Source organism: Acinonyx jubatus, chromosome A1 (genome assembly GCF_027475565.1).
Source record: "Acinonyx jubatus isolate Ajub_Pintada_27869175 chromosome A1, VMU_Ajub_asm_v1.0, whole genome shotgun sequence".
Classification (NCBI taxonomy): domain Eukaryota; kingdom Metazoa; phylum Chordata; class Mammalia; order Carnivora; family Felidae; genus Acinonyx; species Acinonyx jubatus.
Genome location: NC_069380.1, coordinates 192,435,420 through 192,462,298, shown reverse-complemented (window position 1 = coordinate 192,462,298; position 26,879 = coordinate 192,435,420). Strand labels below are relative to the sequence as shown.

Below are 26,879 nucleotides of genomic sequence, written 5' to 3'. Positions count from 1 at the left end.
TTCCCGCTACAGTACAGCATCAGAGAACATCAAACCTGGTCCATCTCGGGTAGGGTTTCCTATAGGTAATTGAATACATTTACCTGGAGAGGGAGTCTAGACTTCTGACAGCCTCTCATTTGATTTCTAAAAAGCTTTGTTTTTATTTTTCTTGTCTAGTGGCAAGAAACGGTACTGCATGTTTTATCTCATTTTATCCTGCCAACAGCCTGAGAGGTAAGATGTCTGTCCCATTTTACAGAAGAGACAATTAAGGCTAAACTGCGTGGTGATCCAGCTGCAGGGCACCTTGCTGCATTTGCCTAACTTACGTGTTTTCCTTCCTCTTGCCTCTCTTCTCCTGACTCCCTGTGTCTGTTTTAAGGCTGGAATCACAGCAGCCCTTGGTGCTTTCCGGGTCAAGCTCAACCTTCCGCTCTCTGGCCTTCCTCGTCCTCGGGATAGGGGCAATCAAGGTGTTATGTAGGCAACACCTTGAAGGAATGTTTTTTTCCCACCGCGTTTCTATCCAGGCTCTTAATAAGTATGATTTCCATGAGCACAGAGCCTGGCATGTGGTCAGAGCCCAGTAGATATTTGTTAAATGGGGGGACCAGCAGCTGGCTTTCCAGGGGGAGCAGAATTTAGCTGTGCAGGTACTGGGCCTCCGTGATGTGACTTGAGTGGTGTAAAAAAGTCCCAAATTCTGGCCCCAAAACCTTTAGTCAGTCCCTAGGGAAAATACTGATGTCCTCTGGGAAAATCCAAGGCAGGAAAATAGGGGAAGAAGCCACTCTTTTTCTTTTGGGAGCATCCGTCCCACGGGGTTGACTCAGGCCAGGGGCCTAGGTCAAACCTACGTTCATGCATAAACCTCACATTTCTGCCCACTTAGGTCCCTGATCACAATTCTACAGCTACCATCTCACTTTGCCCTGACTGTTCCTATATGTCTCACTTGGGGAAATTTTCCTAGCCTCTGACCATCAGTGCCATTCTGCTGTCTGGTTCCACGGTGAAAGAATACTTGACTTAAGCCTGTAGCACCCCCAACCCCCCTGCCCCAACGTGTCCCCCCAAGTTGAGTTGCAGTGTGAGGAATCCAGGGGGATTCCTCAGAGACATGGATGCTGGAGAACAGGCCTATGGGGGTTGCTGTGCCAGAGTCAAAGCTCTTAGCAGGCCCTGCGTAATCAGCATGCATCCCACGAGCTGGACAGGAGAGCAAATAGCTCTCATTACCTTCGAGGCAGCTTTCTTTTTAATCAGATGAATCTCACTGGAAAAGTCTGTCTTTGCAGAGAACGGAGCTCAGGGCAAAGATATGTAAGAGCTCCCGTTCACTCCATGCTTATTATGTGCCGGGTACTTTACATGTGTTGCTGTATTTAACTTCCCAACAGTCCTATGAAGATGACATCATTACAGATGAGGAAGCTTGAATTTCAGAAACTTAGGCAAGGTTGGATGGCTTATGAAGGACAAGGCCACCAGTCAACTGGCCTGTAAGGCCCGTGGTATTAACCGTTATACTCTGTTGACTCTTCTAAGTGATAGCGATTGCAAAGTCCCTCTGAGGACCTGCTCTGGTTCGTGATTTCGTGATGAAATGTTTGCATGACTCTCGGAACTACCAGTGGGAATTCCTGGAACTCTGGGAATTGGAAAAGTGTGGGTTGAGAACAGTGTGATGATCGCTGTCACACAAATAATGCTTTCTGTTTACGTGGCACTTCCAGATCCATCACTGCGTTGGCTCCCTGCGCCATTCCTGCCACAGCATCTCTGTGTACAGGTGACGACATTGAGGCTCCACTGAAAGAGGAAGAGACCTGCTCTGGGTCTCGGGTGGCAGAGCCATAACATGACCGGCATCTCCAGATGTGCTTGGGGGCTTCTTGACGATGTGGCCACTCCCAAAAGACAGGAAGGGGATGGGCAAACCCTTCCTGACCATTAAATTCTCTCTCTCTCGGAATGTTTCTGGCATTAACGTTTTCGTTTTATTTATGTTTTTCATTTCAGTTCACTCCTTTTTAAACTTCTTTTACTTAAAATTTTTTTAATGTTTATTTGTTTTTGAGAGAGAGAGAGAGAGAGAGAGAGAGAGAGAGAGAGAGAGACTCTGAAGCAGGCTCCAGGCTCTGAGCTGTCAGCACAGAGCATGACGTGGGGCTCGAACCCACGAGCTGGGAGATCATGACCTGAGTCAAAGTCAGCCGCTCAACCGACTGAGTCACCCAGACACCCAAGGCAGATTGTATTTTAAAAATGAATGAACTGAGGCGCCTGGGTGGTTTAGTCGGCTGAGCGTCTGACTTCAGCTCAGGTCATGATCTCACAGTTTGTGAGTTGGAGACCCACGTCGGGGTCTGTGCTGACAGCCTGGAGCCTGCTTCGGTTTCTGTTGTCTCCCTCTCTGCTGGTCCCCTGCTCATGCTTTGTCTCTCTCTCAAAAATAAATAAACATAAAAAAAAATACAATCTGCCTTTACCAACTTCAGGTGTTGTGTGAATGGCCAAAGGTCCCAGTGCTTCTACAGAAGCTGTGAAAATAAGTTCTTTCCCTTCTCAGGTCAGCCTTCTTCATTCACCGGGCATTTTGAGGTAATCATCATCTCATTTGAGATAGTATTAATTTATTACTTCATTTATTTACTTATTTATCCCAAATGATTTATGCAGTGCCTACTGTAAGTCAGAGATTATACTGGGTGATGGGGTGATGAAGCAAAATAGAAATAATCTAATAATAAGAGCTGGCCTGTGTTGAGCAGTTATAAAGTGCCAGGCATTACATCAAGAGCTTTACTTTTGATATTTAGTCCTTAATATAATCCTGTGGGTAGGGGGTCATGACTCCCATTTTACTGGTGAGGAAACTGAGTTTCACAGAGGTTAAGTAACTTCTATAGGTACTTCTGACCTGACATATTTCTCTCTTAACTGTATAGATAGTGAATATGCCATAGCCCTTGCTTTGCATGAACTCCCAAACTAAAAGAGGAAAGCCTACGTGAAGACACGTGCTTGAATATCCGGGGCTATTAGAAACAGCTTATCACTTTTCCCTCCCAAGTCCGTATTAGTTTAAACCTACAGTGGAAAGTAGGTTTGATGAAGCCACAGGAAATGCATCCACAAAAAGGGAGCTATTTATCCCAGACTCAACAGAGGTTTTCATGAGTGGAGGGAGTTTGAAGGTGTGTGGCCCTCAAGCATCCGGGAGACTGATTTCAAAGAAAGATGTTGAGAAAATAAACAACCCTCACTGGGCTCTCAGGGAGAATGACCTCAAGTTGTAGAAAGAGCAGCTTGGATTCAAATCTGAAGCTGCCTTTTAATAGACTGAGTGACTGGTTTGCAGAAAGAGAGCACTTAACTGTGAGTTGAGAGGGTTTAGTTGAAGTGGGTATTTGTATGTAAATACAGAGTTTTACAGGAAGCTCCAGGGTTCTGAGACTGCTCTAAATAGCCCTTGTTCATTCCCCACTCCCCCTCCCCCAATCCTCTAAGACAGACAGCTGCAGCTATGCTCAGTGGGGTGGATCATCTTTGTCTCACTCAGCAGGTTCCAAAATCTTGGGGAAGAAGAAGGCAAAAGAGTCATAGAATTATGAGATCTGGTCATCTTGGGCATCAAAAAAAAAAAAAAAGACATTTATTTATTGAGCACCTGCTATAAGTTAATGACTGCATCTTGCGGCTCTGCAAAGTCAGTAGGGATGATCATCTCCAACTTAGAGAAGAGGAAACAGACTCAGAGGTTAGCTAAGAATAATAACAATCGCCACCAATGCTTGAACACTTTCTAGGTGCCACACACAGAGCCAAGAACTTTTCCATACGTGCTTTCTAATTCATCCAGCAACTCTATGAAGTAGGTACTGGTTTCTCCTTCATTTCTCAAATGAGGAAACAGAGGCTTGGCGAGACTAAATAACCTAATCAAGGTGCTTTGATGGCAGAACTGATGCATGACTCTGAGGTGGGATTTGGGCATAAGTTTTGGAGCAGCTGTTCACATGTGCTAAAACAGCTCACTTCACTGGAATATGCACTGTGTTAAGTTCCTGTTCCATTTAGTATAAGCTTCTGTAAGAAATATTCACTGAGGAGAAGTCAGGACAAGATGTGTCCATGAAGCCTGTGGTGCCCGATGAGACATAAGGAAGGTAGATGGATGATGAGGGAAGGACAAGGTGTCCTTTCTGGTTTTAAGATGAAGGAGGTTTAATGGCAGAAGGAACGTGAGGGTCGCTGCTGACTCTTTCTTTTCCTTCTGGGGTTTCTTTCCATTCTACCCTGCAGGATCTTGCAGCAGGGTCACCTCTTTGTAGCTCATTGGGGGACCCCACAGGGGGCCAAATTCCATTGCTTCCTGCTTCTTGCTGTGTGTCTCAGAGGCAAAGAGAAACAGCTCAGGGAAATGGGGTAAGCTGTGGATGTTGAGTCAGAAATCCTGGGTTTGACTTGTGCCTGTTCCTTTCTTGTGTGATCTTGGGCAAGCCCTTTATCATATTTAAGCATCATATTTAAGCATCAGTTTACTCATCCATAGAGTATAGTCACCTTCTGTGCTAAGTTGTATATTTACTATTTGAAGTCACATTGAAGAAAGCACGAGGTACTCCACAAATAGAAACTCACTTCTGGACTGAAACACGGGCAGGCTCCATGGACTTTGCCATCAATTTCAGGCTCTGCCATTTACTGGCTGAGTGGCCTTATCAGTAACTTATCCTGTGTTTGTGTCTGCATCTGTAAAATGGGGGTAATAGTAGTTGTTGCTCATGGGAGATGTAAAGAATACATAATTCTTTAGCAATGCTTATTTTAGTGCCTGGCACACTGTGAATGTCCAATGCAATTTGTATCGATTCAGAGAGAATTGGTTGATCTAGCCTCTATCATGAGGGATAAACAGATGAACTTCTGGAGGCTTCTTTGTGCTTTGCACTTGAATGTTCAAGGACCACCCACGGTCACACCTAAAGGAACACTCCCTGGGGGATCCTTCTACTATGCTGTTAGTAATTTATCTGTCAAGTGGTAAATTAATAGCATTACTCTGGCATTTCAATCAATGGGATTAAGATGATCTGATGGTGGCGGAGTAGTAATTGGTGCTGCTTGGATGGAAAGTGCTCAGTGGCCAAAACTGTTCTTTACATGCTGGCTGGCTGCCCTCAGGCCAGATTCTTTCAACCATTTAAAAAAACATTTTTCTCTGATGGTTAAAACAACAAATGCATATTGGGAAAATACAATGAGGTTCAAGGAAAAAACAAAACAAAACAAAACCCATCTGGAAATTCCATTATCTAGATACCTACTATTAACACATTAGTACATTTCTTCTGGGTTTTCTCTTTTCCTCTACAGATTATAATTGGTTTCGTTTCCTGCCTTTTTTTTTTTTTACTGAAGATTCTAAATGAAAATTTTCTCCTGTTATTAAACCTTTAGAAACATTATTATTAATGACTGCCTATGTCGGTGTGTTAGCATTCATGTAGCTGTCCTTCTGTTGATGGGCATTCATATTATTTTCACTTCTTAGCTGTTATAAATTATGCTGTGAAAGCCTCCCTTGGTCACAAACCTCTGTTCATGTCCCACAAGCAAAAGTGCTGAGTCAAAGAGTATGACCATTTCTAAGGTAGAGAGAGTACACCAGTGTAAAGGGACTTCCCTTCTCCTCCAACCCCAGGACCAGCAGGTTCCTCATTGAAAACTCTTCACAAGGTAGAGTCTGGTAAAGGGTCAAGGGCAGAAGGAATTGGTGGGGCAGTGGAAGTTAAAAGAGGAGAGATGACTGCTTCTACCTTTTTCTTTTTTCTCCATATACTCATACTGCCCAAGAAGCCATAGACATTGGAGTGTACTAGAGGGGAGAAGAGAGACCATTGTGATAGTATAGTTCAGAAGTCCCATGTTGCAGGTGTAGTATGTCTTTTTTTTTTTAAAGTTATTTAAATTGCCCTGGCCTATGTCTTCTGCCTGTATCATTTTTTTTTATCCCTGAAACTACTTATATATAATAAACATCCCCTAAATGCTTGGTATGAGAGGTAGTATAGCATGGTACATTGCAATCTGCCACATAGCTGTGTGATCTTGGGCAAGTCACTTAACCTCTTCACAACGGTTTCTTTCTCCCTCTTTTTTTAGTCACTTTTTTTTAACGTTTCTTTATTATTTTTGAGAGACACAGAGAGACAGAGTGAAAACAGGGGAGGGGCAGAGAGAGAGGGAGACACAGAATCCGAAGCAGGCTCCAGGCTCTGAGCTGTCAGCACAGAGCCCGACACGGGGCTCGATCCCATGAACCGTGAGATCATGACCTGAGCTGAAGTCAGACGCTTAATCGATTGAGCCACACAGGTGCCCCCAAAACTATTTCTTTATCAGAAAAAGGAGGGTAATAATGTGTTCCTAGGATTGTTGGGGTTAAAGGAGAAAATGTGTGTCAAATGCTGATGTGGTGCCAGACATATAGAAACCACTTCGAGTGTTAGCCATTATTACAAATAAAAATTGAAGTTTTTGTTTGTGAGAGTCAAACGTTCTTCACTAAACTTTTATGCCAGTCTAGGTTACACCTAATCATTCTGAAGAACTTCAGAAAAATATGAAGACTAAAAGAGGCAGGTATGGCAGGAAACATGGGATGTGGGTTGTGCTTCAAATCTTGGCTAATTTATTATATTCCATTGTAGGCCCTGCATTTTAAGAGGGACATTAACAGGTTGGAGCAGGTCCAGAAAGGAACAACAGGGCTGGTAAACAAACTTGAAATTGACCTGTAAGGAATAATTAAAGACTCTGTGGGTGTTTGGCTCAGAGAAGATTTAGGCAGAGAGATCAGTTTTTACAAATCTCTGTTGGGTTGTCATGGGGAAGAGGGACTCGGTAAAATAATGTTCTTGAATATTTACTGTTTGTCTGGCACTGAGGTAAGCCCTTTGCAATCATTATTTATTTTTTCTTCTCCCAAACTCTAGGCGAGGTACCTATTTGTGTTCCTATGACACAGATGAAGAGACTGAGGCCCAGACGGCAGAAGTGACTTGGTTGAAATCACGTGGCTGGGAGGTGGTAGATAGGAACAGAACCAGATTTTTCTGATTCCATAGCTGAGGCACATTTTACAGCCCACTGACTTGTTCCAGGTGGCCAGAGAAGATGGATGGGCCTTTCAGAGAGGGAGGTGGCTGCCCGACACGTGTGAGGAAAGGCTGTTTTGATCAGCTGGTCAAACAATGCCCAATAATGGAAGATGCAACACAAGTAGGTGGTTTCTTGTTGCCGGAAGTGTTCCTGGATAGGCTGAACTTTGAGCAATGTGTGAGGATGAGCCAGCTGAGGAGTGGGCTAGAATTGTGACTTCACTACTTACTTTATGACCTTGAAAGTTGTGTAACATTCCGGAGCCTTAGTTTCTTCCCCTGTAAACTAGGAATATTCCATGCTAATGTTAGGAATGTTGGGAAGCATAAAAAATTCGGATAAGTTGCTTAGCCAAATACCTGGAATACGCAAGTTGCTCATTGTATGTCAAGCCAACAATGATCTATGGTCTTTGTCTTTGCACCTGTGGTTCTCATTTATGTAGTGACACTGTCTATTCACTTCTTCACTGGGGTCAGTTCCAGATTTGGAGATGTCACCAGCAGAGTGGGTATTCTACCTTACTTCTACAGAAGCAGTTATATGCCAGCTCTGTCCTCTCAGGCAAATGACAGGTTGGACTTTGAAGCATGCTTCCTTTTTTTTGAATAAACAAAAGGAAGAATGTTTAGACTGAAATGCTAAGCAGCAGGCTAGATATTGTTGAGAGAGAGATTAGAGCCATTTCACCTACTGACCAATTATCAGACGGGTTTGGCGAGCCCACTGGGTGCCCAGCACTGTGCCCTGTGGATTAAGGGTACATTTAATCAACCAGAGGCACTGTCTTTGTCTTCAAGAGCCTCAAGGCCTGGGATGGTTCAGACAAGTATGAAAACTAGAGAATAGGACCAAGTGTCATTCTGTGCTAAATTCTTTGGCATGGGGCTATTAGGGAAGAGATGCTTAGAGGCAGGAGGTTGGACAAGATGACCTTGGAAGATCTCTTGCTGGCCTGGGATATCCTCTGGAGGTTCCCAGGATCACATCCTTGCAGGCACAAGGTGATAATGTTGCAACTGTAGCTCCCTTGGGCACATCCTCTAGTCTTTTCCCCAGGACATGCCCTAGAGCCTGGGAATATGCTAATCATCATTGTCCATTGTCAGACCCACACGGGGAGGGGCTGTCCTCCTTCCTAGACGTCCAGAACCAGGCAGGCCCCTCCCGCCTCCCAGGGCTGCTTCAGACCCCCCACCACCATCAGTCATGGCCCCCACCAGGGGGAGGCATGGAACTGACTGCCTGAGGATAAAGATTTTATTGCTATAATTCTTGATACAAGAGTCTTTCTTCTCCTCTTTCAACAAGAAAGCAGACTCCATCTGCTTTGGGAAGTACCTTCTCTCTTTTCTCCTGTTTCCTTCCCCTTTCATCATTCCTCCTTAGCATTTGCTTCTTCCCACCTACCTTTCTCTCCCCTTCTGGCCTTCTGCCTTCTTCCTTTTCCTTCATGTGTTTCTGAACCTAGACTGTTGGCGCTGAGAGAGATCTTAAAAGTCAGCTAGTCCAGTCCTCTCGTCCATTTTACAAATGAGACTACTGTGGACCAGAAAGGGAGGGAGAACTTACACAGGGAGTTCTTGGCCGAACCCGGAGGAGACCTGAGTTAGCGCTCTTCCCTCTTGATTACTTTGTTTGTCTCTCCTTTTCTTCACCCCCTCATTTTGACACCCCTCCCCTCCCCACGTTTTATGTCTTGCGCCATATTATTTCTTATTCTCTTTTGTCTCTTCATGAGACAAATGGTGACGGATGGAAAGGAAATCAGGACTTTCGGTGGCAGAACTGAGGGGAAATGTGTTGTCAAGTTCTCCCCACCCTCTTTCCTCATGGGAAGGGCTATGACTTGGGATGAGTCTCTCAGTTTTCTTCCTCTACTCTCTCCACCCTCCCCCTACACCTCTCTGGAGAGGTTTGTGCAATGTCTTCCCGCCTATGAAGACTTTGAAATGGATTGGGCTCAAGGTATCCTAGATTGGTAAAAATCACCGCTTTGGTGTACTTGTCCACAAAACGGGGATGGTAACAGTACCTACCTAATAGAGTTGCTTTAAAGATTAAATGGTTGATGCATCTGGAGCTTTTAGAAAAGTTCTTGGCATGTAGTAGATTCTAAATTCATGTTATCAGATAATATTATAAACATTATTTAGAGGAATTTCTGTTCGTAAGGCAAAGGGTGGGAGCACAGATGTTTTAACATGAGAAGGGAATAGAAAACTGTAGTTTAAACAGGTCCTTGTTGGTGACCCCGTCCCTGCTATGCATGAGCTGTCTGCTGAGTGTGCCTACTTACTACCCAAATGTGCCATCTTTCCTTCAACTATTTAAATTCAAATAGCAGCCCATGTCCATGACTCACACTGAGAAGCCGTTTGAGACTTAGGCTTTGTTCAGAACTGACTGGGTTTCACAAGTCCTTCTGGCATTTACCATTCAATCCAAGGGCAGTGTTTAAGATGGAATGGTGGAGAACAGCATTCTTGAAACCCAAATGGCTTGCATAGCATATGACCAATTTTGCCCAATTCACATGCTGTTATTTTATTTTTATTTTTTAATGTTTATTTATTTTTGAAAGAGAGAGAGACAGAGCCTGAGCAGGGGAGAGCAGAGAGAGAGAGAGAGAGAGAGAGAGGGAGATACAGAATCTGAAGCAGGTTCCAGGCTCTGAGCCGTCAGCACAGAGCCCGATGTGGGGCTTGAACCTACAAACTGCAAGATCATGAGCTGAAGTCAGATGCTTAACCGACGGAGCCACCCAGGTGCTCCAACAAAATAACCCAGGTACCCCATCAAAATAAATAAATAAACTTTTTAAAAAGGTAAATTAAATAATAGCATGTGAAGGGGCACCTGAGTGGCTCAGTTGGTTAAGTGTCCAACTTCAGCTCAGGTCATGATCTCACAGTTCGTGGGTTCAAGCCCCATGTCGGGCTCTGTCCTGACACTTCAGAGCCTGGAGCCTGCTTTGGATTCTGTGTCTCCCTCTCTCTCTCTGCTCCTTACCCTGCTCTCTTAAATAAACATTAAAAAAAATTATTTATTTATTTGAGAGAAAGAGAGAGAGTGTGAGTAGGGAGGGGCAGAGAGACATGGAGAGAGAGAGTCCCAAGCAGGCTCTGTGCTAACAGCCCAATGCGGGTCTTGAACTCACAAACCGTGAGATCATGACATGAGCCGAAATCAAGAGTCAGATGCTAAACCAACTGAGCCACCCAGGCGCCCCTAATTTACCTTTGAGTTTTTAGTAATATAAACTACTAATATTATAATGAAATTGGTAAATTCTAGTACTTAGTAAAATAAAATTCATGATTAGTGAAATAAAAGAAAATTATCCTGTACCACTGAAATTTGTCATGCACACTACTAGTGGAACAGTCTTTAGGTGTAAGGGAAAATTGTCATAGTGAAAAGAGACTTAGAGTCCTTGGTCCTTGTCTGGGCTGGGCATCAATTCACTGTTGACTTTAGACAGATCCTTTTCCCTGTGGCCTCTTTTCCTCCCTGGGAATTGAAGGGATTGGGTCAGATAATTCTTTCCATCTCTAACTTTTTTTTTTTAAGGCCATGAGGATTTTATGAAATTACAAAAAGAATTGGTTAGGGCTTCAATCACGCCGATGAAAATATATTCCATCTATCACTGGTTCTAAAAACCCAAGTCTATAATGTAACTCTGGCCTTCCATTTTCCAATGACATCTTACTTCTAGAACAGTGACTTCAGTAGGAAAACCTACTTCTGTTTGCTCAGAAAATTCTTCCAAACACACGAAACAGACTCAGCCTCTAGGTTCATTTTTATTCAGAGAAAACCAATCAACTGGGCACTGGTTCAGACCACTGCAAAAGTCTTTTTTCCCTACCTGGTACATGTGTCTTTTATTTAGGTTGGCTCTAAGTTTGATTGTGTTCCCATTCTCTCTGATATCTCTTTATAGAAAATCTATTTTTTCAGCCTTCAAAAGTAATACATTATTGTGAAACATTCAAGCATTACCAAAATATTTAATGTAGGAAAGAAAAGCCCCCCGTAGTCTCATTCTCAAGAGATAATAACAACTATGAACAGTTTCGGGTCCATTTCTCTAGACTTCTTTTTCCCATATGAGAACAATAAAACATTAAAAAATAAAAATGGGATCTTATCGTAAACACCATTTTGCTACTCTCTCTGCACGTCTCCCCCCGCCCCCCTATTTCATCTTTTGTCCCGGATATTTTTGACTTCCCTGCATGGAATGAGGTCACCTGCCTTTGGCACTTATTGGCTGAGACTTTGGATGAATCACTGCTCCTCTCAGGGTTTCAGTTTCCTCATCAGTAAAAGGAAATGGACTTTTCCCATCTGCCCATCTCCCTAGGATGTAAGTCTTAAGGGAGGTGATGTGTGCAAGTGTAGGCAGCCTGGGGTGGATTCCAATGGACTATTCTCTGTCCCATCATCTGACTAACTGGGTTTGTAGCACTGCCCATGATCTGAAAGTCTGTGGTTTCCCAAGCTGTTTGTTTGTAGACCCTTCTAGATGTTAGGCTGCATGAGAGTAAGGACTACGTCTTTTCTGTTCATCATTGTGTCTATCCCCAGGACTTAGAACAATCACTGACTTATAGCAGGAATTCAAGAAATATTTTTTGGATAATGAGCAAATTGTCTACTCTCAGCTGGGCTTCCAGTTGACAAAAGGCCCACTGGGAGAGAACAAAGAATTGCAGGACTGGACTGAGCCTAGTTAACAGTGGACAGCTGGCCCATCCAGTGCCCTTGATCTCCACATCCTCCAGCCTGCCTGTTCAGCAAGCCTTTCCTCTCTGCCTGCAACAGTCTCTCTTGGCACTCATTGCCACCTGGTGGATTAGTCATTCTTTGTGGCCCAGTTTAAGTGTCCTGGCTCCTTCGACTTTTTGCTGTCTTCCCACCTCCAGGCAGAGTTACACTCTTCTTTGTGCTCCCACAATGCTTTGCACCTCTCCCCTTGTAATATAGTAATCATGGTTTCCTGCTTCGCACGATTTCTGTGTGTCACACACCAACACTCTCCATGCCTTCTCCCATTTAATCCTTCAGGTGATTTTTCAGTGTGGGGGGCAGATACTAATCATTGCCATTTTACAGATGATGAAAACTGAGGCTCAGGAGTCCTAAGAACAATCTTTCTCCAGGACATACAGGAATCAAGTAATATAACTAGGGTTCTAGAATATATCTGATTCCCAAGAGTTTTTAACTGCTGGGTGTCCTATGAGCCAACTTAATTTAAGAATTATGCAGGGGCACCTGGGTGGCTCAGTCAGCTAAGCATCCAACTTCGGCTCAGGTCATGATCTCACAGTTCGTGAGTTCGAGCCCTGTGTCGGGCTCTGTGCTGACAGCTCAGAGCCTGCAGCCTGCTTCACATTCTGTGTCTCCCTCTCTCTCTGCCCCTTTCCTGCTCATGCTCTGTCTCTCTCTGTCTCAAAAATAAATAAACATAAAAAAAATAAAAATAAAACTTAAAAAAAATTTAAGAATTATGCTGGAAAGACCCATAGTCTTTACCTAGTGCAGTCTTACTTGAGGCAGCATGGGGTTACCCCTTTTATTGAAACATGTCACCCTCCTCTTCAGGAAGTGTAGCTTTCTATATTCCAAGGCCTATTCAACGAATTCCTCCAAGCCCCTTTGCTCTGGATATGATGCAGTCCTTTCTTGGCTCCTGTCAAGAATTGTTCTTTTCTACTAAGTGTTTTAGGTCACATCAAGAAAACTATCTCTACTGAAGTTCATGCTTTTGGCACAACTAAAAACTGTTTTAGAAAGTTTGCCTTGTCCCGTGGAAGGAGCCTCTCTGCAGACCTCAGTCATGGTGGGAAGCAACTTTAGCTGTGATGCCTCAGGTGTTTTGCAGGGCCTGGAGTTAGAACCTGCTCAGCCAGACAGCGAGGATAAAACTGAGAAGCTCACTGCAATGGCTACTGAGCCAGGGAGAGGGAGTCCAGCTCCCTCTCACTGTGACTCATTTCTTAGAGGAAAAAGGGATCACGGTGAGACACAGCAGTGTTTTGGGGCTGGCTGGTTGGAAGCCTTCCGGTCCTGGGCTTCTGTAGAACCAACAGGAAGATGATGGGAGCAGGCACGTGGGGACAAAGTAATTCAACTTAACAAGCACCAAACACCTAATATATATGAACCGCTGGGATGATGCTGTCTATGAGGAAGAGGGAGAACAAGGTGAAAATTCTGGGAAGCACCAGGGGATGGGTTCTTTTTCTTTTTGCTGCCCTTTCCACACGTACCACAAAATTCATTCAGTTCCTAGCCTTCGAAGGGCTCACAGTCCAGTAGGGAAGTCAGAAGGGCACCCAAATGTATGTAAGGGCACTTTGAGTAAACCGAGTGCCAAGGGTAATGCCTACTTCTCCAAGAGGATTTAGGAAGGAGGGTCTACACCCATTTAGGGGGCTGGTGGCAGTCCAGGGGCTGCCTCACAGAGGCAGTGGGGCTAGAGGTGGATCTTGAGGCATGGACAAGATCTTAGGGAAGTGGAAAAGGGATTGTCCTTTGTTAAAGGCTTAAGTTCTGCACGGAAAAAGTGCTTGAAAGGTAACTTCATTTATCTGTTGGTGAAGTTGTTCTCTTCAGTTTTTTAATTTAATTTTATTTATTTATTTTGAGAGAGCAAGAGAGAGCGAGAGAACATGAGCAGGGGAAGGGCAGAGAGAGAGAGAGAGAGAGAGAGAGAGAGAGAGAATCCCAAGCAGGCTTCACGCTGTCCGTGAAGACCCGGATGCAGGGTTCGAACACACCATGCCTGATGTGGGCTCAAACCATGTGATCATGGACCTGACCTGAAACCAAGAGTCAGACACTCAACTGTGTCTTCAGTTTTTAAGATGAGGAACAGTTTTAAGATGAGAAAGGTTGGGTAAATTGCCAAGATCATACAGCAAGGAAGTGCCAGAGGCAGGATTCAAAATCAAATTAGCTTGAATCTGGGGCTGGCTGGTGTGCCTTTCAGGGCTGAAATGAGGGGCGGGGAGTTTCTCGATTTATGGAGGGATAGGGAAGAGTGTGAGAATAGTACAGGGATGAGAAGAGTGGGCATATTACAGAGACCGGTGAGAAGTTCAGTTTGGGCTGGAATTTGGTCTGTGGGAAGGCAAGAAGCTGGAAGTGGAGGTAGGGGCTGTGTTGTGACAAGCTGAGAGCCATATCCTGCCCAAACCTGGCATTCTCGGCAAAGGGCAGCGCAAATGCAAAAAGGAATGAGATGCATCTGTGTGCACACTGACAACATATTGCTGGGTGAAAAAAGGTAAGTTGCAGAACATGGTGTTTAGTATAATCCCATTTTTGTAGAACAGAAACGCTCACTAGTGGAACATGGCAGTTGAAGGCTCTCTGAAGCCAGACTGCTTGGATTTCAATCTTGCACTGCTGTTTCCAAGCTGGGTAACCCTAGGAAAATTATTTAACCTCTCTGTTTCCTCCTCTGTAACCTCATCTATAAAATGGGATGAATAATGCCTTACAGGATTGTTCTGAAGCTTCCATGGGTTAATACATATTCAGCTTTTAGAAAGATGTCAGGCACAAAGCGAGCACTCATGGTTTGGTCATTATGTTATTAAAATCATCTGGAAGGATGAATAGCAAACTGTTGAGTAATTTACCCTGGGGGGTAAGATTTCAGTGTATTTTGGTTTTAAACATATTTCCCCATGTGATTTAAATATTTTATGGCAAACATGGAATGCTTATAATGTAACCAAACCAGCAAGTTTATTTCAAGGTTGATATTTGGAGGCTTTGTTTTTATTGTGTTTTTTTCTGCTATTAGCAGCAGGCCTGTTGAAAACAGGTGTCTGAGGCAACAGTTTTGGGCTTCCCACAGGCCAGGTCTGGAGTGCAGCTCATGATAGGAGAGCTGGCCCCGTCCTTGCCTCCTGGCCCCGTTCTGCTCCCACCACCCACCACCCTCCTCGGGCCCTGGGTGCGGTTTCCCCTGCCTAGGGATATTCTTTTTTTTTTTTAAGTTTATTTATTTTTGAGATAGAGACAGAGCACGAGTGGAGGAGGGGCAGAAAGAGGGAGACACCGAATCTGAAGCAGGATCCAGGCTCTGAGCATCAGCACAGAGCCCAATGTGGGGCTCGAACTCACAAACTGTGAGATCATGACCTGAGCGGAAGTCGGACACTTAACCGACTGAGCAACCCAGCCCCTCCCCTCCCAGGGATATTCTGAGAAGCCCATCATTGGGTGTGCCTTGGGAAAGGCAAATTTGGAGCCTGTGGTGAGGGCTGGAGCTCGGGCTGTATCTCCAACCTCCTTCAGGGAAGGTAAAAGGAAACTGGTGTTCCTGGTCTTGTGTGTTTGTGGGTTAGGATGTGAGGCTTTGCTCTGATGTGAGTACTAAGGGCCAGCAATTAACAATTAAAAAAAACAAAAGGGCCAGGATTGGTGCTGGCTTTCTCCTTTTCCTCCCCACCAGGTCAGAAATTCTCTCACAGAACCCTCGATAGCTCTTTTATCTGAGCGCTTTTCGTCACGAGGCAGGTGCAGGTGCATAAAGAAGAAAAGGCTGCAGCAACCTGTCTGCCCTTAGAGCCCCAACCATGACCCTCTGGAACGCGGGTGGGAGTTAGTGCCATTCCCCTCCCGTGAGAAGGGTGGAGATTGAAAACTCAGCTACTTATGGATGTATGTTAACTTTATTATGATCTAGAAAGAGATGGGCCCTCGGAAAGAGATGAGCCCCTGATCATCTAGAGAGGGAAATTAGTCTCTTTTCTACCTCTGTCTTTCTCATCCAGTTCAGTCCCCTCTCTCCCCCTCCCGGTTCATTCTGGGAGTAACAGTGTCAGTGCAGTGGTTAAAAGAGTGTTTTATGGAGTCAGCCTGGTTTTGAATCTTGATTTTGCCTCTTGCTAGTGGTCTTAGCTTGGGCAAATTACATAACTTCTTTATGCCTCAGTTTTGTCACCTATAAATGGGAATATACTAGTACTTCTGTCTAAGGGTTTTTGTGGGCTTACGAGACGAGGCACGTGATGTTGCTAGCACAGTACCTGGCATTCGATAAATGTTCAATAAATAGTAACAACTATTATTAGTGCATTGTTACGGCCCAGGCTGAGAGGGAGCAGCACAAGAGAGCGAGGAGGGAAGATTCAGGAAGAAAGGAATGGCAGACTGCAGTATCTATTAGCATAAAAGATGCACATGTTCTGTGCCCCAGCCGTTCCATTTCTTGTTCTTGTTATCTGCCTGGAAAAATGTCACATGTGTTCACAAAGATGTAGGTACACTGTGATTATTGCAGCACTGAAGGCAGTGGAAAACTTAGAAAAAAAAAGTATAAATGCCCATCAGTGGGGGGGGATGGCTGGAAAACAATGGAATACACACAACATGAAATGGTTGCAATAGTTAAAAGAATGAGGTGAGCTGTGTGCCTCAACAGGTAAAGCTTCCCAAGACCTGTGGAGATGCGAACGAAATGAATTGCAGACTTATGTAGGCAATATAATTCCATGAAATGATAGTCTACACGTATATATTTCAATAGTGATACCCACATGTGTGTATGTATACGTCTACGCATGCACACCCATATATGAATAAAAATGATCAAGTACAATACCCCTTAAGGAAACATAAAGCTGGGAGGGACCTGGAGATCATACCAAAGGGGGAGTTTTAAGCTTAAGTCTAGTATTAGATTTTTTTGAAAAGAGAATATATGCCTATATTGTACAATTAAAAATGATCAGGAACAGAGAAAGGGAAATCCGTATCTGGCTCAGAATCAGAAGAATATGACTGTCGAACTAAAGGCCTGATGGGAAATTCCCAGCTCTCCTGTCAGGAGCTTCCTGCCACCCTCCCACTGCAGCCCACTGGCAGAGGGTGAGGGCTGTTAGCCTGATAAATGCCCCGGCTCCCCAGGGCTGTGGCTTAGGAATATATATATATGGCGGTGTGGTGAGCTAGGAGAAAGGAGATCTATATTTGAATCCTGGATTTACCCTGAGAGTAACAGCAGGGTGTTCGGCAAGTCACTTCTCCAAACCTCAGTTTTCTTAACTCTAAAATGGGGATAGTAACCGCTGTCTTGTATCTGTTTTTTAAGGTGATTGGGAAGCTCCCATGGGATCGTGAACGTGAAACGCTCCTTAAACTGCGAAGTGCTCTTGTAAGAGAGGGCTGCACCTCTGCCCGGCAGCCAGGGTTGCAGCGGACTTGCCGCATTCCTCTGGAGCCGGGCAGTGTTGCAGAACTGAGCACACCGCCATCAACACGCAGCTCGCAAAGGCCGAAGATCATAGCAGTCACTTCATTTGATGTATACGATCATAATGTGCTTTGCGGAAAGGTTAATAGGTCAAAGGGGGTAGAGAAGAAGGAAGGATGTGGTCCCGAGGTCAGACAGATGGTAGAATGGGGCAATGGTGTCTGAACATCTGGGAGTCCTAAACAATACTCTAGTTATGTTGGGTCATCGTTGGAGAAAGAAACCACAGATTTCCTCCCTCTCATCACCTTGATCTACTTCCTCTATCAGTCCCGAGAGACTCTCAGTGCTACGTCCTAGGCCGCCCACCCCCCACCCCCAGTGCCCGGCTTTAAAGCCCATTCTTCAGGTGCCCCTTCTCTTTATCCAGCATCACATGGCTAGTGTGCCCGGCTGCGTAAATGGGCGCTTTTGGTGTGCTAGGACTTCAGGGCCCAGGCCACCCACCAGTTAGGGAATGGGGATAGCTGTCTGAGGTTTGTGTCTGTGAGGGAGGACGGCGTGTGAGAGTGCCAAAGGAAGGAAAGTGTAGTGGCAGCGTCGAGGGCACACAGCCCTTAGAGATGACATGCGGGGGAGTAAGTTTGGGGGACGAACATAATCCCACAGGACCTTGGGAGCTCTGCCATTCACTCTGTAGCCTTCAGGAAGTTATTTATCCTCTCTTCATCTGCAAAATAAAAGGGTTGATCTATGTCAGGGGTCCCTAGCCAGGATCATTTAGAACCTTGCTACTCAAACTGTTGGTCCATGGAAACATTAGCATCACCTGGGGGTTCTTAGAAATGCAGACTCTCACCGCCCCCAGCCCAGACCTTCTGAGCCTGAATCAGCATCTAACTGAGATTCTCAGGTGATTCATACACACACTAAAGTTTGAGACTCTTGGTAACATTATAGGTTTCTGGGTCCCCCGCCTGAAGGATCCTGTTTCAGTAGTCTGGTACGATGGTAGGGAACTCTACGTTTGACAAGCCGCTCACTGCTAGATTGGAGAGCTGTTGAATTCTAGAATTGCCTTAAGTTTCCATGATTCTGTTGGTACTTAAGACTCGCTGAAGGGAAAGTGTGATTTTCTGGGGGAGAATGGGAGGGAAATTGAGGACGGACCTTGCCAGGAAGGGAGTAGAGGCTTATACTCTAGGTGCCTGTGGGTTGCCCAGTACACGAAGCAAGAGAGAACGCTGCCCATTTCACGGCTGGGATTAATGACTGTCAGCAGCTCCCTGTTAAGACGGTAAACTCATTTAGCAATGGACACTGAAAAACAGCCGAATCCAAAGGCGGAGAGTGGTAATCTAATTGCACTGAATTAGCCTCGGGAGACTTGGACAATATCAACTTCAGAAAACCACAAAGCGATCCTTTATAAGGAGTTTCAAAGGCTTTGGGGCCTCAGCACCCCTCATAAGAGCTTGCATTACAAAGCATAGGCACTGTGCGGATAAGTCCGTCTCCTCAGCATCTCAGGGCATTGTTCCCTTCTAACGTGCTTTCTGAACGCATTTGCTAGCTGGCCCTATGGGGGGTCAGTTGTGTGTTGGGCTTACCAGAGGGTTGGTTCAGAAGGGACAGAGGGAGTTCGGGGCCAAGAGGCCTTCAGCCATACAGGCCATCGGTCCTGTGAACACGAGCCGTGCCTGTGGACTTGTCTGTAGACCAGTGCATTTTCTAGGGGTCTTTTTTGGCTCTGACATTTTCTTAGTCTGAGGTTCTTCTCATTTCTTAAAACCAGCCTCTTACATAACCAGGTGGTTTCTTTTAATAATCCTTTGTTGCATCGTGTGTGTGTATTCATTGCCCAATTTATTCGTCACCAGTCCATTTTAAAGAAGGAAAAGTTATGAGTGAATGTGTGTTTAGGGTGTACCCAGAGAGCTTACAAAGATCGGAGGGTAATTTGAGGATCAGGAAAAGAGGGAATATAAATATCGTAAAGATTTGTCCCTGACCTGCATTCATTTACTTTTTTGCAGTAAATTACAAATCTCAATCCTCAAAAGCAGCTTGGATTTCTTCTACATCTCTCATGGGAGGTGGGTTTCTCTGCCTTCATTCTTCCGGTGACAGGGACCCTTACTACCACTGAGGCAGCCCATTGCACCACTTGACAAATCTGTCAGAAAGTTCCAAATTACATTGAGCTAGAATTTGTGTGTGTGTACAGTAAAATAATTACCCATTAATTTGCTCCAGTTCTTATCTTGGAGCTATATAGAATAAATCAACTTTAATGTTTCCCAAATGGGGTCCCTGGATACCTATGGGGTTCATGAAATAGTAATGAGGATTCGGAATCCATTTTAAACATTTCAGAGACTCTAACAAATTGCATATTTACTTCTGACAAAGCTCTATGGACTAACTAAAAGGCATCACGTGTCTTTGCTTTTGTTTTTTTCTTAGGTCAACTCAGTGTGGCGACACTGTCTATACCATGATGTTTAGTATTTCTGAACATTATCAAAGGCAGTTATGGATGCCTTCGATTAATAAAAATGGGGAAAATAAGTTAATGGTGTATAGGATTTGGTTAACAAAATTTTAAAAGCATAGACTTTATGGGCGAGGAAAAAAACCAAAAAAGAATCCCTGATAAAAGTATAGAAACTTTTGGTCTCTTTTCATGCTCCTCTTCAGATCTATGGGGACAGTAATCAAACACCATGTTTTCTCATCATCCAAAGCATTTCCTGGGGGAGAGAGACATATCCATGCGATTTGTTAATAATCGTATCTAGAATGTGATAACCCTCCAGAGTGAAGTTGCTTAATGAGGTCCTCAGTTCTTTCAGACTTTTGAGTCTGCATATAATGCAATGTCACTACTTCATATAACAATTGAAATATGAGGCAATATTTTTTAACCAAAAGCATTCTATCATGGAGATTGGAGGAGGACAATTCTTAACTGGCACAGTTAAAAATGATTTTAGAGAGATTGATGTGTTGATTCCCTTCATCTTACAGCTGGGGAAACTGAGGGCCAGAAAGGTCATGGAACCCTGTCAAGGTCAGGCCACTAGCTAAATTCTGGATCCCAGGTCTCCTGCCCTTTGGGCCAAGTCCGCTTTGCCTAAAGCAGCAGAAAACCTGCAGAATAGCGTCAAGATGGCCAGGCGGGAGACAGTGCCATCCGTCTTAAAAATCATTCTGGCTTCTGCCAGCTGATGAAGGAAATAAAGTTAATGACGCCCACATAAATGCGATGCTGTCGCAGGACGCGTACACAGGCTGTCGGGAGAGGAGCTCTGCGGGCCCTCTGAAGAAGGAAAGAGGTTTTTAATGTAGCTTTAAAGGGAGCAGTGTCTCCTCTTTCTGCAAGGACAGGGACTGTGGCATCTGTTACCTCCGTGTCCCCCATAGAGTGCAGAGTTTGGGACTGGACACATAAATACATGATAAATAAATGCCTAGTGAAGAAATGAAGGCAGCGTCAGTGTTGAAGCAAGTTCATTCTGAGCCTTTGTGGGTGTGGGCCTCTGTCTTTCACAAAGACCTTATCCCAGGCTGGAGGCAACATAGGGGTGTTGGAATCAGTCATTTGAGTTGATTGGTAAGCAAACTGAGTCCCCATGATGCAGAGTCTTATGAAAGCCATGCTGCAGGATGGGAGCAGAGCTCACTTTAGAACAGGGGGCTTTCAAATCCTAGCCTAACTGCTTTCTCCACTGCACCACATTTGCAACCTCTTTCGGAGTTAAGTTGGTCTCAGGGATAAATTCCCTAAATATCCCCTGATAGGTCATCACCAGTTTTGCAAATACACAGAAGTTATGCGCCAATTCATAACTCTATTTACCAGCCTAGGGGCCGTATCTAAGCTATCCTTTGGGAATAAAAGATGTGATGTTTTCTTTTCTCTTACTCAAGGTTCCTAAGCCCCCAGAAGAGGGTAGACTGACAGTTTGATTGGGCCTGGTGCAAGCTTGCCCAAGGAACTTCTTTCCTCGGTAAAAAAGTCCTTGGCCCATTTCAGAAGCTCTTAAATGCTTTCTGCAGTGCCCAAAATGCAGCGGGTAAGATTTGAGGGAAAATACAGCTATGCTACTGGGAGGAAGAGATCCAGAGGGGGCACCTCAAAAGAAAACTCATTTACCTTCCAACTGGGTGGGTTTCCAGGACCCAGATATGAAACAATCTATCTGCCATGTTTCTCTTGACCCTTGTGTGAATAGAAACATCTTTCCTTCAAGATTTTAGTGACCTTTCTTAACAAATGAGTGTCATATTCAGCACAAAGCCCTGTGCAAGGAAGCATGGCAAAACCATCCATGGGTTAGACTTGGTTTATCTCCTCTCCCTTTATTCCCTTTGCAAGCATGAGCTAGGTCCCTTTTTGCTTCATTGGGGTGATTTGTGTGGTTCATGGGGGGCATGTTCTCAAGGAAACTAGACTTTTCTCCTCATTGTAATTAGGACATCGGAACAGCAGATTAAGAATTTGGTTATTCAATACCAGTGGTTCTCAACTGCATACAATTTTTGCACTCCCTACCCCAGGATTTTTGGCAGGGTCTGGAGACATTTTTGATAGTCATGACTGGGGGGAGGGGATGTCACCGAGGCCACGGTACTGCTGAACATCTTACAATGCACAGGACAGCCCTCCTAATAAAGATTATCCAGTTCAAAATGTCAGTAGTGCCGAGACTGAGAAACACAGTTACACGCTATGAATTACCCAGAAGATAAAAAATGTTGGGGTCTTCCTGGGCCTTTCCAGCCATAAGCTAGAAGGTAAGCGTTCTGTGAATCAAAGCAAGTTCCCTTTGGCTTGCAAAGGAGGTTGAAAGGAATGTGCTTCTACCATTAAAAAAACCCCCAAAAACCATATCTTTGTCTATTATTTTTGGCCAGTCTGGCTATAAAGCCCCATCTCCAACTGCAAACAAAGAGACAAAATTTAGGTTATCGAATCCTAGGATGTCACTCATGGTTTTAGAACCATAGGCTTTTAAAATACCAAAGGAGGAACTTCAGCCAAATCACCTCATTTTACTTATGGGGTCACAGTTGATGAGCACTGCAATGCTGTTTGTGTCCCAGTACCCTATGTCTCTCTCCCCTTCAGCTCTTTTGAAGGCCTCAATGCGTTCTCTGTGTTGGCACCATATGAGGTTTCTGCCTCACTTCGACTGCTGTTTTGTTTTACTGTTTACTGTCATTATGGCCATTTCGCTGGTGATGTACTAATGCAGCAGCACTTCTGTTATTGATGGCCTTTCCTTTTCTAGCCCCCAGATTTCCCCCAACAAGGTGAGCAGCTGGCATCATTTAATCTAAGTAGTACCTGGGTGCCTGAGATGATTGGATTGGCTCATTCCAACACGGTGCCTGTCCCTTGGGGGAGAAAGGGTTATTCACATGGAACCTGCTAGGCTGCCAGTCTCCATTTACCCCCACATACAATTTTATTGAGTCCCCAGATTTTAATGCTTCTGTATTTTCACCTAAAATTTAAAAAATGAGAGAGTTAGAAATGAAAGTGCCAATGACACAAGGATAATACTTTCCCTCCTTTTGACCTTTTTTTTCCAATCTCTCTGAAAAATTGCTGAGGGTATTTCCCGAGTTCAATTCCTAGCTTCATTATTTTATGTTTCAGAACAGTTCTGAAACAACATTGACTCCTCAGATGATGTAGTCATTCCTATATTTTGAAAGTGCAGTGGTACCAATCCCTTCCCAGCTCTCCAGAGTCATGACTTTTCTTTCCTTATAAACACAGAATCCCATACACATTGTAGCTCAGATATGCCTTGACACATGTAGGGGAAGGAGATGTAGAGTGATGTTTCCTGATGGGCTACCACCAGTTTACTTAAAGAATTAGCACAGTGGATTCATCACCTTCTCGAAATGATTACAATGCAAACCTTTTAGACCGCGTCTCCCTTTTGTGAAAGACAATGTCGGGGAGAAGAAAATCAAACGTACTGTTCATCAATAAAAAAGGAGTCGGGTGTGTGTGTGTGGTGGCGGGGTGGGGGGAAGTGATGTGCTTGGTCCTATTAATTTGCTCTTTAATCTTTCTGGTTCAGTTCTGTCTCGGTAAGCCAAACAGAGAATCAATTTGCATACAAATGTTACCAAGTACCCCACCTCCGCGGCATTTTACAGTTCTATATGTATGTAAGGGAGAAAGGATTTGATATTAAGAGGATACTTCCTGCCCATTCCTCCATAAAGTAGCTACATTTCACAGGGCCCTGGATCGTTGCACTTTTTCATTCTATCTGACTCCCTGACTATTTGCATTCTGAGCTGTGGGCAGGACTATGGCCTATCAAAGAATTATTTGAACTAGAGATTCGAAGCTTTAGCGTTGGGTATCTCAGGGAAGGAGGGGGTCTTTTCTCCATCTCAAGAGAAAGACATGAAGAGAGGTTCACATATAGACCCTTATAATCCGGGGTTGGGGGAGGAGTCATTCATTTAATAAACCAACCGACAGGTTAGTCAAACTAACAATTCATATGCAGAATTCTCCACAATGTTAAAAGGAAAAGCAATAATTAGTTGCTGGTTTATGATGGGAGAGAATAATATTTGGTGGTTACTTATTTTTAAAAATAACCTAGAGTGGGCTTTTCAAATGGCTGTTAATACAGTGCCATGGTAAAACATGAGAGGCAGGTATCTAAAATGAGGAAGATTAATGATCCCTGCGGGTCATGGAGGAAGAATAATTTTTTTCAATTCATATAAATGGAATTTATCATAACCATCTCTGACGATGGCTGATTCACCCACTTACAAAAGAACTATCTATTTCAATGCTTCCTGAAGAGGGTGATTTTTCACTTTTCACTTGTACTAACATAGAATGCTAAGCCTGTAGGCAGAAAATTTTAACCTGAAGAGATAACGGATGAGGGAACTCAGCTACAGATTCAGGGACAGACATAAATTAAACAAAACAAACAAGAATTGTCCATCAGTTCAGGATCTGCAGCTAACAAAGTAAGAGTTTGGAAAGGTGAGTGGGTGAGAGGAGGGAGTCAAAGTTTCTAAAGGGAAATCTTTCCCAGAATCTGTTCCTAAGTAGATCCACTCTGCACCCAAGTTCAGGGCTTTACAACCGGAGGTCATAACACTATTGTTTCCAAGCACTAAGCCTCAGCCTACTCCCCCCCCCCCCCCCGCCCCACGCAGAAAAAGAAAACAACAACAAAAAAGGAGAGAAAATGAAATGTTCTGTGTCCAGTGAGCTCGAGTGCAACCTTCCCCGTCACCGCTAGTTGTCACTTGGCTCCCAGACGGGAGAGCTGAGGTTTTCGGCACTGCGGTTAGAGAGAATGCAGTCCTAATTAAACTGAGTAACTCCAAAAGCTTCCCCTTAAAGTCCTCTGCCCAGTGAAAGCCAATATGCAGAGGGGCTGGGGGCCAGTGATGGGGCGGGGGTATAGCAGATGGAAGGACAAACAAATCACAAAAAAACAGGCAAACAGCTGCTAGAGCAGCGACTGTCTCAGACCTCCACGCACAAGCCAGACACCCTGCGGGAGGGGTGGGGTGGGGGAGCGGGGGATGGAAGGACCCGATTGCAGCGGTATACAGCAGCCCCTTCCCCCCAAAATGAAGGGATAACGGACAGAGTCAGCCTCAGTGCTCCTTTCCCCCATTTCCATTACAGCGATGTGGTCAGTAGAAAATTGCATACCTGAAGAATACAATGGTCTCCCAAAGGTAGAGTCGAAGAGTATTGAAGCTGTACATTTTTCAGGTCCTTGTGCTTTGTAGTCCACGAGTTATGAGGGTAAAAAATGTTTCAAATTGGCACTTACAAAACCAGCGAGCGCTATTGAAAAAATAATCCAGATGCTAAGGGGAGGTGGAGAACAGGGGCGCGGAGGGAGAGCCCCAGGGGAAATTGGAACGAGGGGGCTGTAGGTACCACGGACAGAGGCAGCCGTGAAGCGTTTCAGCACCACGGAGAGCGTCCAGCCCTGCTTTTCAGGAGCGCGAAGAGTATTGCTGTTTGTTAAACTCCAGCTTGTCTGTTGGCTCCCTGCGGCGCTGGGGAGGCACGTTTGGGGGTGGGTATATTTTCTTTTTTACCCCTGTTTTTCTGTTTAAACGGCCAGCTCCATGCAAGGGAAAAAAATCTTCTGTGGCGATCAGAGCGCTGGCCTCCGACCGTTAGATTGGGCGAGCATCTTGGGTAGAGAGAGCAGGGCTTTATGCCCCTGGGCTGGCCTGAGGGGGCTAGGGGCCAGGGAAAGCGATGGACGGTGCTGCCTTCAGTTAAATACCGGAGAATGTGCCAGGCTGGCGCATCGCGACCGAGTCCCGGAATCTCGTTTCCCTGCCTGCGTGCGAGTCTGTTGTCGCCTTGCGATCCCTGTTCTCTGGTCCCCGCCGAATAAGTTATGATCGCTGCAGGAAAGGTGTCCCATTGCTCAGGGCTGCAGGCATGAGAGAGCTCAGGGCAAGTTTCAGGGGCTGTCAGGGTCCATGGCGACCCCGCGGGGCTGAGGAGCCCAGGGCTTCAGATGCATCTCGATTTTCTGAGCTCGCCCATCTTCCTTTGGCCAGGACTCCCTCAGATCTTCAGACTTTCTTACTGCATTAATTTAACAAACTGGCGGCATGCGAGCTGGGAGGGGGGCGGGCGAAGGCCGATGGGAGGGGGTGGAGAGGAAAAAAAGGGGGGAAAAACTCCTTAGTATCTTCAAACCCTCCCACTCGAGGTGCTCATTGGCCCACGGCTGCGAAAACCAGATCTTTTCTCAGTGTTTGGCCAATCGCGTTTTAGACTCTAGGTTGAGTTTAACGCTTAAAGTGCTGGACGAGATCCTCGACTCTTCTTTCCTTTGCAAGCGGGCGGTGGGGTGGGGGAGATTATGGAGTTAATCTCTTGAGGTCTCTTAAAATATTGCCTTGATATTTAAAGAATGTAGTTGTATGTGAGGAAAACAAACACCACGGGTCCTAGTTCCGACCTGCCTCTGGGCTCAGCATACCATCTTAAAAGGGAAGAATTGAACCGGATCCCTGAGTTTCTTTAGAGCTCTGAAGTTTTAATACTTGGTACAGAAGTAAAGGAGAGGTTTCAAAAAGACGTCTGGCCCATAAAAGACTGCTTCTCTTCCCCTGGGCCACTGCAATGGGAAAATACAGGAGAAATTCCTTGAGCACTTCCCAGGGTCCAGAGGGAGCAGTCCTGGTCTCACTGTTGGAGCCCTTAGAGGAGATAAGGAAGATATGCAGTCTTCCAACAGGACAGGAGACAGTTTTATTTACATTTCACAACCTACGGCAACAGAGCCTAAGAGAGCTGTGTCTTGTTCCAAAACAATGATTGAGCCAAGCTATACACACAGGTATCTAGTACTTAACCACTCCTGCTTCCTTTTTTCTCTTCCTCCTGCTTCTCTCTTTCCCATCTTATTTGAGTCTCAGAAACCAGCTAGCTATAGATTTCACTCTAGAGCCC

General features: G+C 44.9%; 1 protein-coding gene across 2 annotated transcripts in view; it reads right to left on the bottom strand.

Moving 5' to 3' along the window:
- The window catches only part of GLRA1 (glycine receptor alpha 1), an 82,447-nt gene extending 56,477 nt beyond the window's left edge, over nt 1–25,970 (bottom strand). For both annotated transcript variants that reach the window (XM_015063962.3, XM_015063963.3), the window contains exon 1: nt 25,104–25,970. In XM_015063962.3, the coding sequence (XP_014919448.1) occupies nt 25,104–25,159 (56 nt within the window). In that variant the 5' untranslated portion in view covers nt 25,160–25,970. The remainder of the gene's footprint in view (nt 1–25,103) is intronic.
- Between the last annotated feature and the right edge of the window lie 909 nt (nt 25,971–26,879).